General features: G+C 43.6%; 1 protein-coding gene across 5 annotated transcripts in view; it reads right to left on the bottom strand.

The window, feature by feature from the left end:
• Positions 1-10388: 10388 nt before the first annotated feature.
• Positions 10389-12021, bottom strand: part of smarca2 (SWI/SNF related, matrix associated, actin dependent regulator of chromatin, subfamily a, member 2) — a 51237-nt gene continuing 49604 nt past the window's right edge. For all 5 annotated transcript variants that reach the window (XM_042100101.1, XM_042100100.1, XM_042100103.1 and 2 more), the window contains one exon: positions 10389-11645. In XM_042100101.1, the coding sequence (XP_041956035.1) occupies positions 11610-11645 (36 nt within the window). In that variant the 3' untranslated portion in view covers positions 10389-11609. The remainder of the gene's footprint in view (positions 11646-12021) is intronic.

Raw genomic sequence — 12021 nt, 5'->3', positions numbered from 1 at the left:
GCCTGGGCTGCCTATAGAGACATACAGTGTACTCATGAAATGGGCAGCTAGCGGTTGTGAGGAGATGATTGCTGAATGTGACAAAAAAATGTATGGGCTTGAAATCACTGTGCGTTTAATGCCTTCAATTATGCATAATTAGTTAACATTAGTCACCTTGCACAATGAACATATTACTGCCTTGATGATGGTTTGGGCTGAAAGGCATAGATCAAAATCTAAATCTGTCTAAATAGCATCTAAGGTGTTTTACAAGAGAGAGAGATAGAGAGAGAGAGAGAGAGACATACAGTGTACTCATGAAATGGGCAGCTAGCGGTTGTGAGGAGATGATTGCTGAATGTGACAAAAAAAATGTATGGGCTTGAAATCACTGTGCGTTTAGTGCTTTTGAAAGATACATTTCAATTATGCATAATTAGTTAACATTAGTCACCTTGCACAATGAACATATTACTGCCTTGATGATGGTTTGGGCTGAAAGGCATAGATCAAAATCTAAATCTGTCTAAATAGCATCTAAGGTGTTTTACAAGAGAGAGAGAGAGAGAGAGAGAGAGTCTATAGCAAATCAACATCTTCCCAAATACAACCCAAGATTAGCTACACATTCATCACACATCAGCCACAAAGGAAAAAAGATTTTATGAGATGAAATTGTATTGACACAGTCAAAAAATAACAAATACCAATCTGTGAATTGGCCTTCAGATGAGAGAAAAAGGAAGAGGAAGCATCAAATCATATATTCAAGACCAAGCTGTGGCTCATGCATGAGCAATTTGTATAAATAACTTCAAGTGAAAGCGGAGACCTTTAAAGATGAACTGAAAGAATCAACATTGATAATGTGTTGATTATGACAATTAAAAATAAATTACACTAAAAAATGTAATTAAAAAAATCAATACGTAGCCCTTTTTTAAGCAACAGCAAAATTGCGTTTGTTAGTATTAGAACGCTGCCAGTTTCAGTGACGTCACTGGCATGGTAGGACCTGAGAAGTTCTATTAGGGGTTTGCACCGACGTCACGTTCTGGCCGGTAACTATGGTAACCCAGCACGCGCGGCCATATTGGCGATACTCGTGAATGAAGTCCAATGGAGTATTATGCACTTTGGATATCTTACGTGATTGTAGCCGTGTCTAAACAACAGAAAAACTCATCAAAATGCGTCTAAGATGCAAAGGCATATAGGGCAGGACTTGGACCACAAGAAAAGGCGCGATATTTCGAGAAATTACGGATTATTGGCAGCGCAGATCCATATGAGTTGGGTGAGGGAGACGAAGTACCAAGTTCGAGAGAGTACCACAAGCGCCCCCCTTCCTCTGATAACTTCTGGCATTATTGTCCCTTCTCCCTGGTTTTTTAATAACTTTTGGAAGATACCTACACCAGATGTTTTTCTCAGTCTGACCTATTGGTACAACCTAAAACACGGCAATAATTAACCATTTTCCTTGACGATGTTAGGGATTTACTTCAGTGCCTAATGCTTTCTAATGAGGCGAGTATCTCCAATATGGCGATGTCCAGATCTGATGACACGCCGTGCAAATCCCTAATAGGCAACAGCTGCAGCATATTATGTATACACAAATCCGGCGAAACACGGAAGTAAAGCAGCGCCGCCATTACTGCGTTGCCTTGCTGCTAAGGAAGTAGCGAAGTAATGTGTTGGTCCTGTAGGCGGCTGTAGCAGACGTTAGCTGTAGATGCGAAATCTTCTTTTTCTTAATTTTTATTTAGTACGTATGCTGTCCAGTGATGCCAGGAAAAGCGTGTTGTGTGGTCGGCTGTTTTAACAACAGTAGGAATATACAGACCTAGAATTAAACCTTTTGTGAAATTCACAAACCTTTGTTGCACATTGAGTGCCCATGTTTACAGGCTTACGGATTACACAGAGTTCCTTGTCGAGTGGAGGACCAAGATGTGCGTTAAAAGTGGATGAAATACATACGATTAATAAAATAATCCTGAATACCTGTAAGAACATGTATTTTACTGCTACAAGTGGTCGTGGCTAATAGTTATTTGCAACTTCTGAAGCTTGTGATATTAGCAACACAGCTACTAATGATAGCATTCGGCTTATTGTTGTCATTAATTAATACACGTCTTAATACATTATGTTGTCAATAAATTACCTTCATTGGTAAGTTTTGGCCACTGCCTGACATCTACCCAATGTTCCCTTTCACCTGACATTTTTACATGAGCAGGATCTCCTATTTGATATTCTCTGACAGGATGCTTTCATTGAAAAGCCATTAGAAGGCACTGGCAAGGCACGCAGTAATGGCGGCAGGCAAGATGGCAGCGCCCATAAAGTTCGCGGCGGATTGGTGTATACACGAACATGAGTAATTTTAATGGCATGGGTTACACATTTGAGCCTGTGAGGGACAGGCCTGTAGTGTCTTGACTACCACTAGATGGGGGACAATCGGTTTCAGGCTCCAGCTCAACCTTCAGTAGGATCATTTGGGTGAAAATGACTGTGTGGGCGCTGCCGGAGCATGGACACTGGAATCTATCTGTTGCAAAGCAGTGGCGAAACGTAGGGAAAATGTTCGAGGAAGCCAAAGTGACGGGAAAAATATGTTTATTTATGTATGTGTTTATTTCGGGGGTATACATTTTGTGCAATGTATAGCGGCACAACATAGGCTACTGACCTAGCCTACAGGTCATGTAGAAAACTGGACGAGGGGCGCTTGAGACAGCAACACGCACGCTGTCTCTCTGTCTCCCTCCATCCCTCACACACACACATTGCCTACTGTACATCCTCCCCACAACTGCATACTCACTCACCACCAACATTAGGCCTATGCGAAGGCTACGGTGCATATACAAATAAGCTATAACACGCATTCACGGCAATGTAGGCTAACGCAGTCTGGACTACTGGCACTTGTAACAGCAACTCACACGGGCTATCTCTCCCTCCCTTGAAACTGTTAAAAACTTCGTTACCCCAAGTTGACCCCAGATACACGGAGGACACACGAGTTTTGCCGTTTATTATGACCGCCGCGCAGCGAATATAGGTTTAGTCAGATTTTTTTTTTTTCTTTTTCGCATGCCCAAATTTCCGTCAATGATTCCCAGGACACTGAAAGACCGGGGTACACGAAACTTGGTGGGCATGTAACCCCACATGGATAGCATGGAACCATCGTTTTTCATTTTGATCTGTAGCCCCCCCCCCGCTGGACTGGACCCCCCGAAAGGAGGGTAGGGCAGACAGAGTTTTCTGTGAATATCTCGAAAACCGTAGGGTTTAGGAGGACCATTTTTTTTGTATGTTGATCTCAAGGGGCCATGTCAACCCATTCCATAACCACTCATTTCATGTATAGCGCCACCTAGTTAAACACAAAAAAGTAAAAATGAGGTGTTGTAATTGAAGGTATCTGTGACCTAACATAGTCAAAACTGCACGAAATTGGAAGTGTAGGATCATTATGACACCCTCTGTATGCACGCCAAGTTTTGTGGAATTCCGTTCATGGGGGGGCACACAATAAATTAATTTATGTTACTATACACCAACTGGCCTGTAGGTGGCCAGAGACAGTTTTCTGTGAATATCTCGAGAACCGTAGGGCTTAGGAGGTCCACCTTTTTTATGTATGTTGGTCTTAAGGGGGCATGTCAACCCATCCCATTACCACTTATTTCATGTATAGCGCCACCTAGTTAAAAATTAAAAAGCAAAAAATTAGGTGTTTTCATCACAATATCTCTGGCTGACAAGGTCAAAACTGCACGAAATTAAAAGTTTAGGATCATTATGACACCCTCCGAATGCATGCCAAGTTTTGTGTACTTTCGTTCATGTTCAGTTCAGTTCAGTTCAGTTCATCTTTAAGTCATCAAGAGAGTGAGACTGGCAAGAGATCTCACTCACAAACATCTCATTTGCAGCTTGTTGGTGGTTTTAGTATAAAAGCCACACATCCTTTTTTCCTGATGCCTGTTAAAAGGAATGGGGCAATTCACATGAATTATGGGAATGTGCTTCACAGTCAAACAATACTGCTTCAGTTTTGTTCAAAGCCTCAGGCACCAAAAATGAAAACACATTTGTCAAACGCAGCCCATCCGTAAAGAGCTTCTCCTATGAACTTTATGTCTTTTGGCAAAATGGCAATCAAGTTGTCACTGGAATAAATCTTTATTCCTCCCTCTCATCAACAGTAATCATTGAAATAATATAAAACTTTACCACCAGAAATAACTTAAAAGGCCAAACATTGCTTTATATGTGAGTCACTTCCCTGTTCCTACGTCACACCTTATTTTGCTTTTCTGGCCATTGTTTGTCCAAGGAGTGTTCTCCACAACTGGCTTCTTCTCTTCCCTCCGAGGTCTTGTGTGTGAGGGAAGCACTGCCGGCCAACAGCCATGAGAGCTTTCCTCACCTCACCACATTTAAAGACAAAAGATAAACATCTGTTTATGTGGCCAGGCATGCGACTAAATTGAGCCTTAGCTAATGAAATGGCAGCAACTTCTTCCTGACCCTCACCGACAGAGTGGAGTCGCAGGGATGTCGCAGCGGTGTCTATGGAACCGTGGGCCGCTGATAATAGCTCCAGAAGGCCAAACAAGCTGTCCTTGAAAAGTGCGCCTGCCCCCTAATCCAAGGTTAAGAAATTAGAGGACATAAAACGGCTTCCTCGCAACTCCATCCACAAGAGGTGCCTTTCAGGCCCTGCCAGGATAAATTTCCCTCCCGCGGGTGCAGGCGGAAACTCCCCCCAAGTGCTCCAGAGAGACAAGGTGAGCAAGGTTCTCACCCATATGCACCCCACTCCCCCGGCCTGCAGGCAGCTTTTGTCAGAGGGTGATCCACTCGCTCGCCCGTGACCTGACCTGTGAGGCCCACAAGGGCAGCCAGGCTCGGGGGAGGCAGGTTCTGCTTGGCGGTGGAGCCTGACACTCGGCTTTCGCAAAACACCCCTTTTTTTTCTGGAGTCAGGCTGATATTCGATTACACCGCACGACTGAGATCATCCTTGGACGCGTCGCTTATTGCAAATAGTTTGAAAATGCAGAGGAATTAGCGAGGCTCGCATGACAACTTGGAGCGTGTCACTGTTAAAAGCTATGAGAGTTATCCGATCCGTTAACGGAGCCATTTCCCAACTCTTGGCTAGTGGGCGCAGCAGAAACAGCTCTGAGAGAGAGAGGAACCCTACAGAAAGACTGGCAGAGTCCACTGAAACACATGCTTCAGCTCATAGCTTTAGAAAGGCCTCTTATCATGCTTTGATCACATAAACTGTGTTGTTTTCTTTAGGGAGATGAAACAAGTAGAAAAAAAGGTTGTCTCAGAGGAACTGTTGAAAAAGTGGGCCCAAGCCAAATCTACATTAACATCGAAAAACACACATTGTAATTTATTGGAAACAATGAAACACTCAAGTTGAGAGGTTAAAGCATGGTAATTGTCCATTCAGTGACAGTAAAATAATAGGCCTAATCCACCCGGCCCGCAAATAAAAACCCAACAATTACCAGCCCTTTAGGCTACATGAAAAGTCTGTGGCTTGTCTAGGGAATACTGGTTCGGTTTCAACTCAGATCACTCTCTTGAGGAGTCATTAAATAGATAATTATGATGTCTGGGGGAAGCTTCGAGCTAAACGAACCAAAAAGCAAGCACAAACAATCTTTGGAACATGCAGACATTGTAATCCCACAAGGCACATGAGACAGTGCTAAATAACTTTTGAAAAAAAAAAATATATATATCAGAGCCAACATGGCTGTGCATTGGTTGACTTTCCAACAACCAAATGAAAATAACAAATACTATTACAAATATTACAAAACAGTTGTTATTACTGTTTTAGTTTTAGCCTAAATATAATTAATTCATAGCCTACATCTTTCAAAATGCTGACAAGTGAACAAATATTTATCTCTGTCCGGGGTATTTTTTATAACGATTGCATATCCATCTTGGTTTTGGGAAATGCTGCTCTGTCTGACATATTTTCTTTCATCTTTTGTGATAAAACTTTCAAGAATAAACGCCAGTGGGCTGTCTGAGTTAAGCCTACCACAGTTACTATTGGTCTCTCACTGGCGTCCGGACAAACACCCTTTGGCTCATCACAAGACAATAAAAAAACAACAATGACAGCAGTTGGGATTGCATCAAACTTGGCCCTGGCGTGGCCCAGACCTGGCTTCTATCGACCGTCTGCAACTCAGTCTGCTTCTGGCATCCGATTTTCTGTGAGGAGATAACATGACATGTTGCTGTCAACAGCAGCCTAGAAACTGGATACTTTTGAAAAATGAAATGCAAATTCCAATCAATTTCCCTACAAAGATTTCCTCATCATCTACGAGCAATCCGATCCACTGACAGAACATTTCCACTGCCACACGGGTTTGTCCAAATCAATTACACAATGCACATACATCACTTTCCCCTTTTTTATCTAATAAAAAAAAAAGGGTGTCGTTTTTCTCCCAACGTTTTCTAACACAGCCATACCATGGCGAGAGCTACTCGCCCTCCTAGGACACATGTCCCCCATGGGGTTCTGGAATGTGGATAAATAGCTGCTCAGCATGTGTTTCTGTCGAATGCACACAGCTTATGTTTGGGGGGGGGGGGGGGGGGTTAGTCAGGGTCCATACTCGAGTCATGCAGAAAAACATATATTCTTGCTCTCTCCGCTTCCTCTTTGTTTAACCATGCTGACAAATTGCCCTACTGGGAGATTGCTGTGAATTGCTGCTGCATTTCTTCTCTCTGTCTCTGCAAAAGTCTGACCAAATGGAACACTTCACTCTCATTTATGGCTCTTCTGTTAATCAGCCGGAGATATAAAACAAGAGCTTAAAACTAAAATAAGATTACTGTCAGCTATACTGCATTCTCACTGTGGACACTGTGGCTGGGATAAAGCAGAAGTTGTTTGCAGCCTTTGGTGTGGATCACAGTGGGAAGCTGTGGCTGAGTGGAGTGAGGGCCCTGCTTTTCGAGTGGGAAATAGGGAGAAAGAGAGGAAGAGAAAGAATGAGAGAGGGAGGGAGGAAAGAGAGATATGTAGAGAAAGGTACAGGGAGAGAAAAAGAGAAAGAGAGAGGAGGAGGCAGGAATGTGTCACTGGTCTGCAGCAGTATACATGTGCTAGACGATGGCGAGGTGCTCCCGGCTGTGCCTCCTCACAATGCAGACACCTGCAGGACACCACGGTGACCCCTCTGAAGCTCACACCAGCACCGGTCCGCACGAACAGTCTCCCCCCCCCGAACGAGCAATTTCAAATCTCAGCGTTGCACCTGTGTGCTTCCATGCGTCTCTGTCGACACACAAAAGCACCCGTCTACCACTGCATATAGGCCCGTCCACCCCCACAGTATTTCACAGCCAGCCTCCCTCCTGCTTCCTGTCGCCCCTCACACACATGTCCACACTTTCAGCGCATCACTAAGCCGGGCCGCCTGCTGCAATCCCCAAAACCTGACATGAAGCTGAGGAGACCACACTGTGGTCGGAGGCATAAAATAATGCTGTACAACAAAGGTGCCCTGAATTATATAGTGCATCTGTCAAGGGTTGTGTGTGTGTGTGTGTGTGTGTGTGTTCACTCTGCTCAGAGTTTTTGCAAGCCTGCTGTGACCATCCAACCTGAGAAAAAATGTCAACACCAATGACAGTCACGTCTGGATGGCAAGTTGATGAAAAAATACTTTCTCTGCAACAATATTGAATATCCACACACAAGTTCCATTTAAGAGGCTGTGCCGACAACCTTATAAATCATTCATACACTCCCTGGGGAAGTCGTTCATCTTGGCCCTGGACCTATACAACATGTGACGGGTACAAATGACATATGGCAATTGCCATTTCCTGGTCTCCACAGGAACAGAATTTGTGATGATGATTCCTGTCTAACAGAAAAGGGAGAAAATCTGATCCTCTGTAGAGTAATATAATACACACATATGTGGCTCTGAGATGTTTAAATACACATGCACACACACACATTAAGAAAAAAAAAAAACACTTGTGGTAAGTGCCCTTACACATTTTCGGTTAGGCCTTCATCAACACTGAGGGGGAAAAAGCAGTGTTTGAACACAGGGTGCTAAATATTTCTTCAGTTTTTGTAACTGGCTTTCAATAAATATTTCTTCTTGTACATTCCAGATTAGTTCAATGGCACTTCTGTGATCTTCTGATCATACGTAAAGTGGGACACAAGGTTGTCTCTGCCGACTGGTGTCTCTGCCAACATGGGTTTCTTCCACTTGCTTATCACATTAACCTTGCGTGTTAAGTTCCATTAATTGGGCACGCTTTTATTCTACTTTGTGATTACATCTGCAAATGTTTTCTTGGTCATTCAAAAGCACCAGATGGCCTTGATATCTCAGTGATCAGAAGAGGCTATGAATGTATGTGTAGTGTGCTCTTCAAAAGATCTCACAAAAAAGGCTTTTTCGCGTGACTTCAGATTTGACCAAAAATTGTCTAGAAGTTTCAAAGGCCAGGGAGTGCTGATGTTAGTGTTTGGTTGGAGCATCCATCCTTTCAAACCAACCGACATGCACTGTACACAGACCTCCTTCTCTACACTTAGAACAAATCTACACCAGGCGCTTGATCTTTTGACCATGTGTTCTGAGATCTATATACTTGATGATATGCAGTTAGGCACACGTAGGCAATGTACTGTACGTCAAAGGATTTATTTCTCTATCTATCTACCTAATGCTCTTCATTCTAGACCTCGAACTAAAGAGTCTAAAGACTGTTTTTAACTAATTCTCCTTACAAAGCTGTGGTTAATCGTTATCGTTCTTATTTAGACACTATTTTGTCTATTACTAATATTAGTATTTTTTTATTTAGGCTATATGAATTTACTTTAAACTGTTCATTTCCATGTTAAAGCAATGTTTATTGATGTCATTGACCTGCTGACTTTGTACAATATTCATAGCACCAAAGGCTTGATATGCTATCCGAATGCCATCCATTATAAGCGACCACATATCAGGGATGGAGAATCTTATCGCCATTGACAGCAACTCTCCACCACCTGAATTCATTGCACCCTGCACATTCAAGCTCTGAGCGCACTTGTAACCAGTACATATGGAGACAGCGAAAAAAGCCTGCAGAAACAGCAGCAGCTGCTTACTAACGTGCTGTTTTTTTTCACATAAACAATAATAAAAAGTACAATGCACAAAAATTCCCAGCAGACATTTACAGTAGGTGAAGCCACTCATGCCACTCTGGCTGTGGATGCTTGGTGAGGCGTGGGGTGGACGACGTGTCAGCTGGGGACCACCAAATCCATCCCTGACACTGACCAGCCCTGATGCCCTCGGATCTCTTTCAAGTGGTGCAGACACCTATTCACCACGTCCCCTGACTCCTGCTAATGGGCCACTACAAAAGATCACTGGCCTCTAAGAATAGCCGGCACCTGGCCCTTTCATTCAAGCGTACACGAGTACGCTCCCAATTCAAAACTTCTGAAGGCATTCTTCCCCTGACCCCACCCCACCCCACCCCCTTCAAAAAAAACAGAACACATGAAAAAGGCAAAAGGCAGGGGTTAGGGTGATGGTGGGGGGGCTGGAGGTGGTGATTGGTGTTGGTGATGGCAGGGACTCTAAGGACTCTGCTATCACTAGCTGGAGTGTGATGATGGTAAGGCCCCGATGCAAAAGCTACAGAGGAATAGCAGGGATTGTGTTGGCACCTGACTATTTCCAGCTCTCGTCTTTGGCTCGGAGGGGCGGATTAACCTCCACTTTATCTCTTTCTTCTGAGGCTTACCGCCATCCGTACGGCAAGCAACTTCAAAGTGTGTCACAAAAAACAAGGCCGAATGTGAGCATGTGTGTGTGTGTGTTTGTGCAAGAGTGTGCATGGACTCTTCCCTGAACAGAATCGGCTTAGTTTAGTTCCGTTCAAATGGCTGGAACGCGACAAAAAAAAAATCTGTTTGATCTCAGTGGGCAGAAGTCTCCTTGGGCTTCTGAGGAAGGCCACAGGAGTGCCCTCCAGTGTCCTATCCAGGAAGTACAACCAGGGCAAGCCAAGAACCCCTAGGGCTCATCCTTTGGCTGTCCCAAAAAACAGAGAGAGATGTTTCACACAGAAGTGTCAAGAGGATTTTGGGCTTGTTCGGCAAACACAACTCACTTACAAAGCTTGTACAAAGGTTTGTGTATTGTTGGACAGTCAAGAAGGCTAAGGTGGCATAAAGTCCGAGGGACTGACGGCTGAAGTTCTAAGTTCATACAGAGTGTTTTGACGCTGGTATGTGCACTGATGTGGTGGAAAGGTAAAACATAATAAGCACAAAGGACACATCCACCTCGTCAATTTCAGACAGATTTATTTGCTTTGGGTCCTGGGGATACAACCACAAAGACAACATTGTGCAAAGAAAGCAAAGGAAGGATCCATTTTCACGTACAGAGGGATGATAGGCAAGGGCCTCACATCCAAAATACACGCATCATATAAGAGCAGACACACAGTTGGCAACAATACTGCATAAGATCCAGCACAACACTGAGGCAGGAGAGTAAGTGCTCACTTACACTGCTAGGTATGATCAGACCAACAGAGCAGAAACCCGTCATGTACGCTTCCATCGTAGCTTGAAGAATACTGCTAATTATGTTCATTTGAAGGCAAATAATGGATAGCTATTTAAAAAAAAATCAGCCATTCAACAAAAACAATGTTGTTTTTCTTTAAAACACGAGTATAAAAATATCCATAGCTGTGAGGCGTTGGGTGATTGAGATATGGGTATTTGTTGATATCTTATCAGACACAAGGAGAGAAATCTGTTTCGTCTTATTTTCCAGCATGTGATCCGAATCGCTGCGCTGTTGGCCCTTCGGCTGCCGACGCCCTGAATGCTGAGATGCTGTGACTGTGGCGTGCCAAATTAAAACTGAATGCAGGTGCACAATCTTGTGATTAAACATCTCTTCGAGGGGCCTGAGAGGGGACTCTGTGTGAAGTGCCAAAGTCTTTCCACACAGTTTTGTTTTTGCTGAAGCCTCAGTAACATATTGCTAGAATACATTTGTTAAAAAAAAAAAAAACTTTTTTATATATTTAATTTATAAATGAACCATTTTGGTTTTTTTTTCTTCATTTGTTTATCAAACCACACATAAAACCCTTATTTTTGCAGTAGCTTTTTTGTTGTTGTAATTTTTGTAAATATTTAATAAAGCTGAACTATGTACAGATGTTCTGTATGAGTAATAAAATGTATCTGCCAGGCCCTGAAGAGCACGGGACTGATTTCAGCCTGTGCCCCTGTGGGTAGCAATCTCCTTTTGCCACCCGCAGCACAGCTCAGGAGTTGCTGACGTGAGGTGTGCGTGTTAAGTTCACATAGGTTTCAAGCCTGCGACTCAAGCAGGAGAGGGGGAAACAAAACAAAACAAAATAAAACAAGCTTGATGGTGAGAAATAAATGGACACTCCAGGTGAGAGAAGAGAAGAAAAAAAAAAAAAAGATGAACAGATGACGTTGGGACTGGAGCAAAGGGGTCAGGCATCAGCTGTCCTCGTCCTCACTCGTCCTCACTCTTGCTACCCTCCGACTGCTCCTGTTGACACACAGCGCCATGCACACACAAGCAAACACACACACACAGAGATAAACACACACACACACACACACAGACAAATAAGAGAAGGGGAGACAAGCCAGAAGCTCCAGGACAGCCTAATCTTTCCCTTCAGGAGATACAGGCACAAAGGACAACATGCAATCACTAAATCTGCTTCCTGCTGCATCGCAGTTCAGTGAAACAAAGAGAGCAGCACAAAAGAGGAGATGCAGCAGTGGAGAGGGAGGCCAGACAGAGCCATGTCATGTTGAGTAATGGAAACTGGGGGAGTTCAGATCACTCGCTTTCTTCTGCTTCTCCATCACAGAGCCAGAGAGAAAAGAAACGCAACATAATGTCAACATAATGACAT

This window comes from Alosa sapidissima, chromosome 8, assembly GCF_018492685.1.
Source record: "Alosa sapidissima isolate fAloSap1 chromosome 8, fAloSap1.pri, whole genome shotgun sequence".
Taxonomy (NCBI): domain Eukaryota; kingdom Metazoa; phylum Chordata; class Actinopteri; order Clupeiformes; family Clupeidae; genus Alosa; species Alosa sapidissima.
This window is presented reverse-complemented; position numbering and strand designations above follow the sequence as displayed.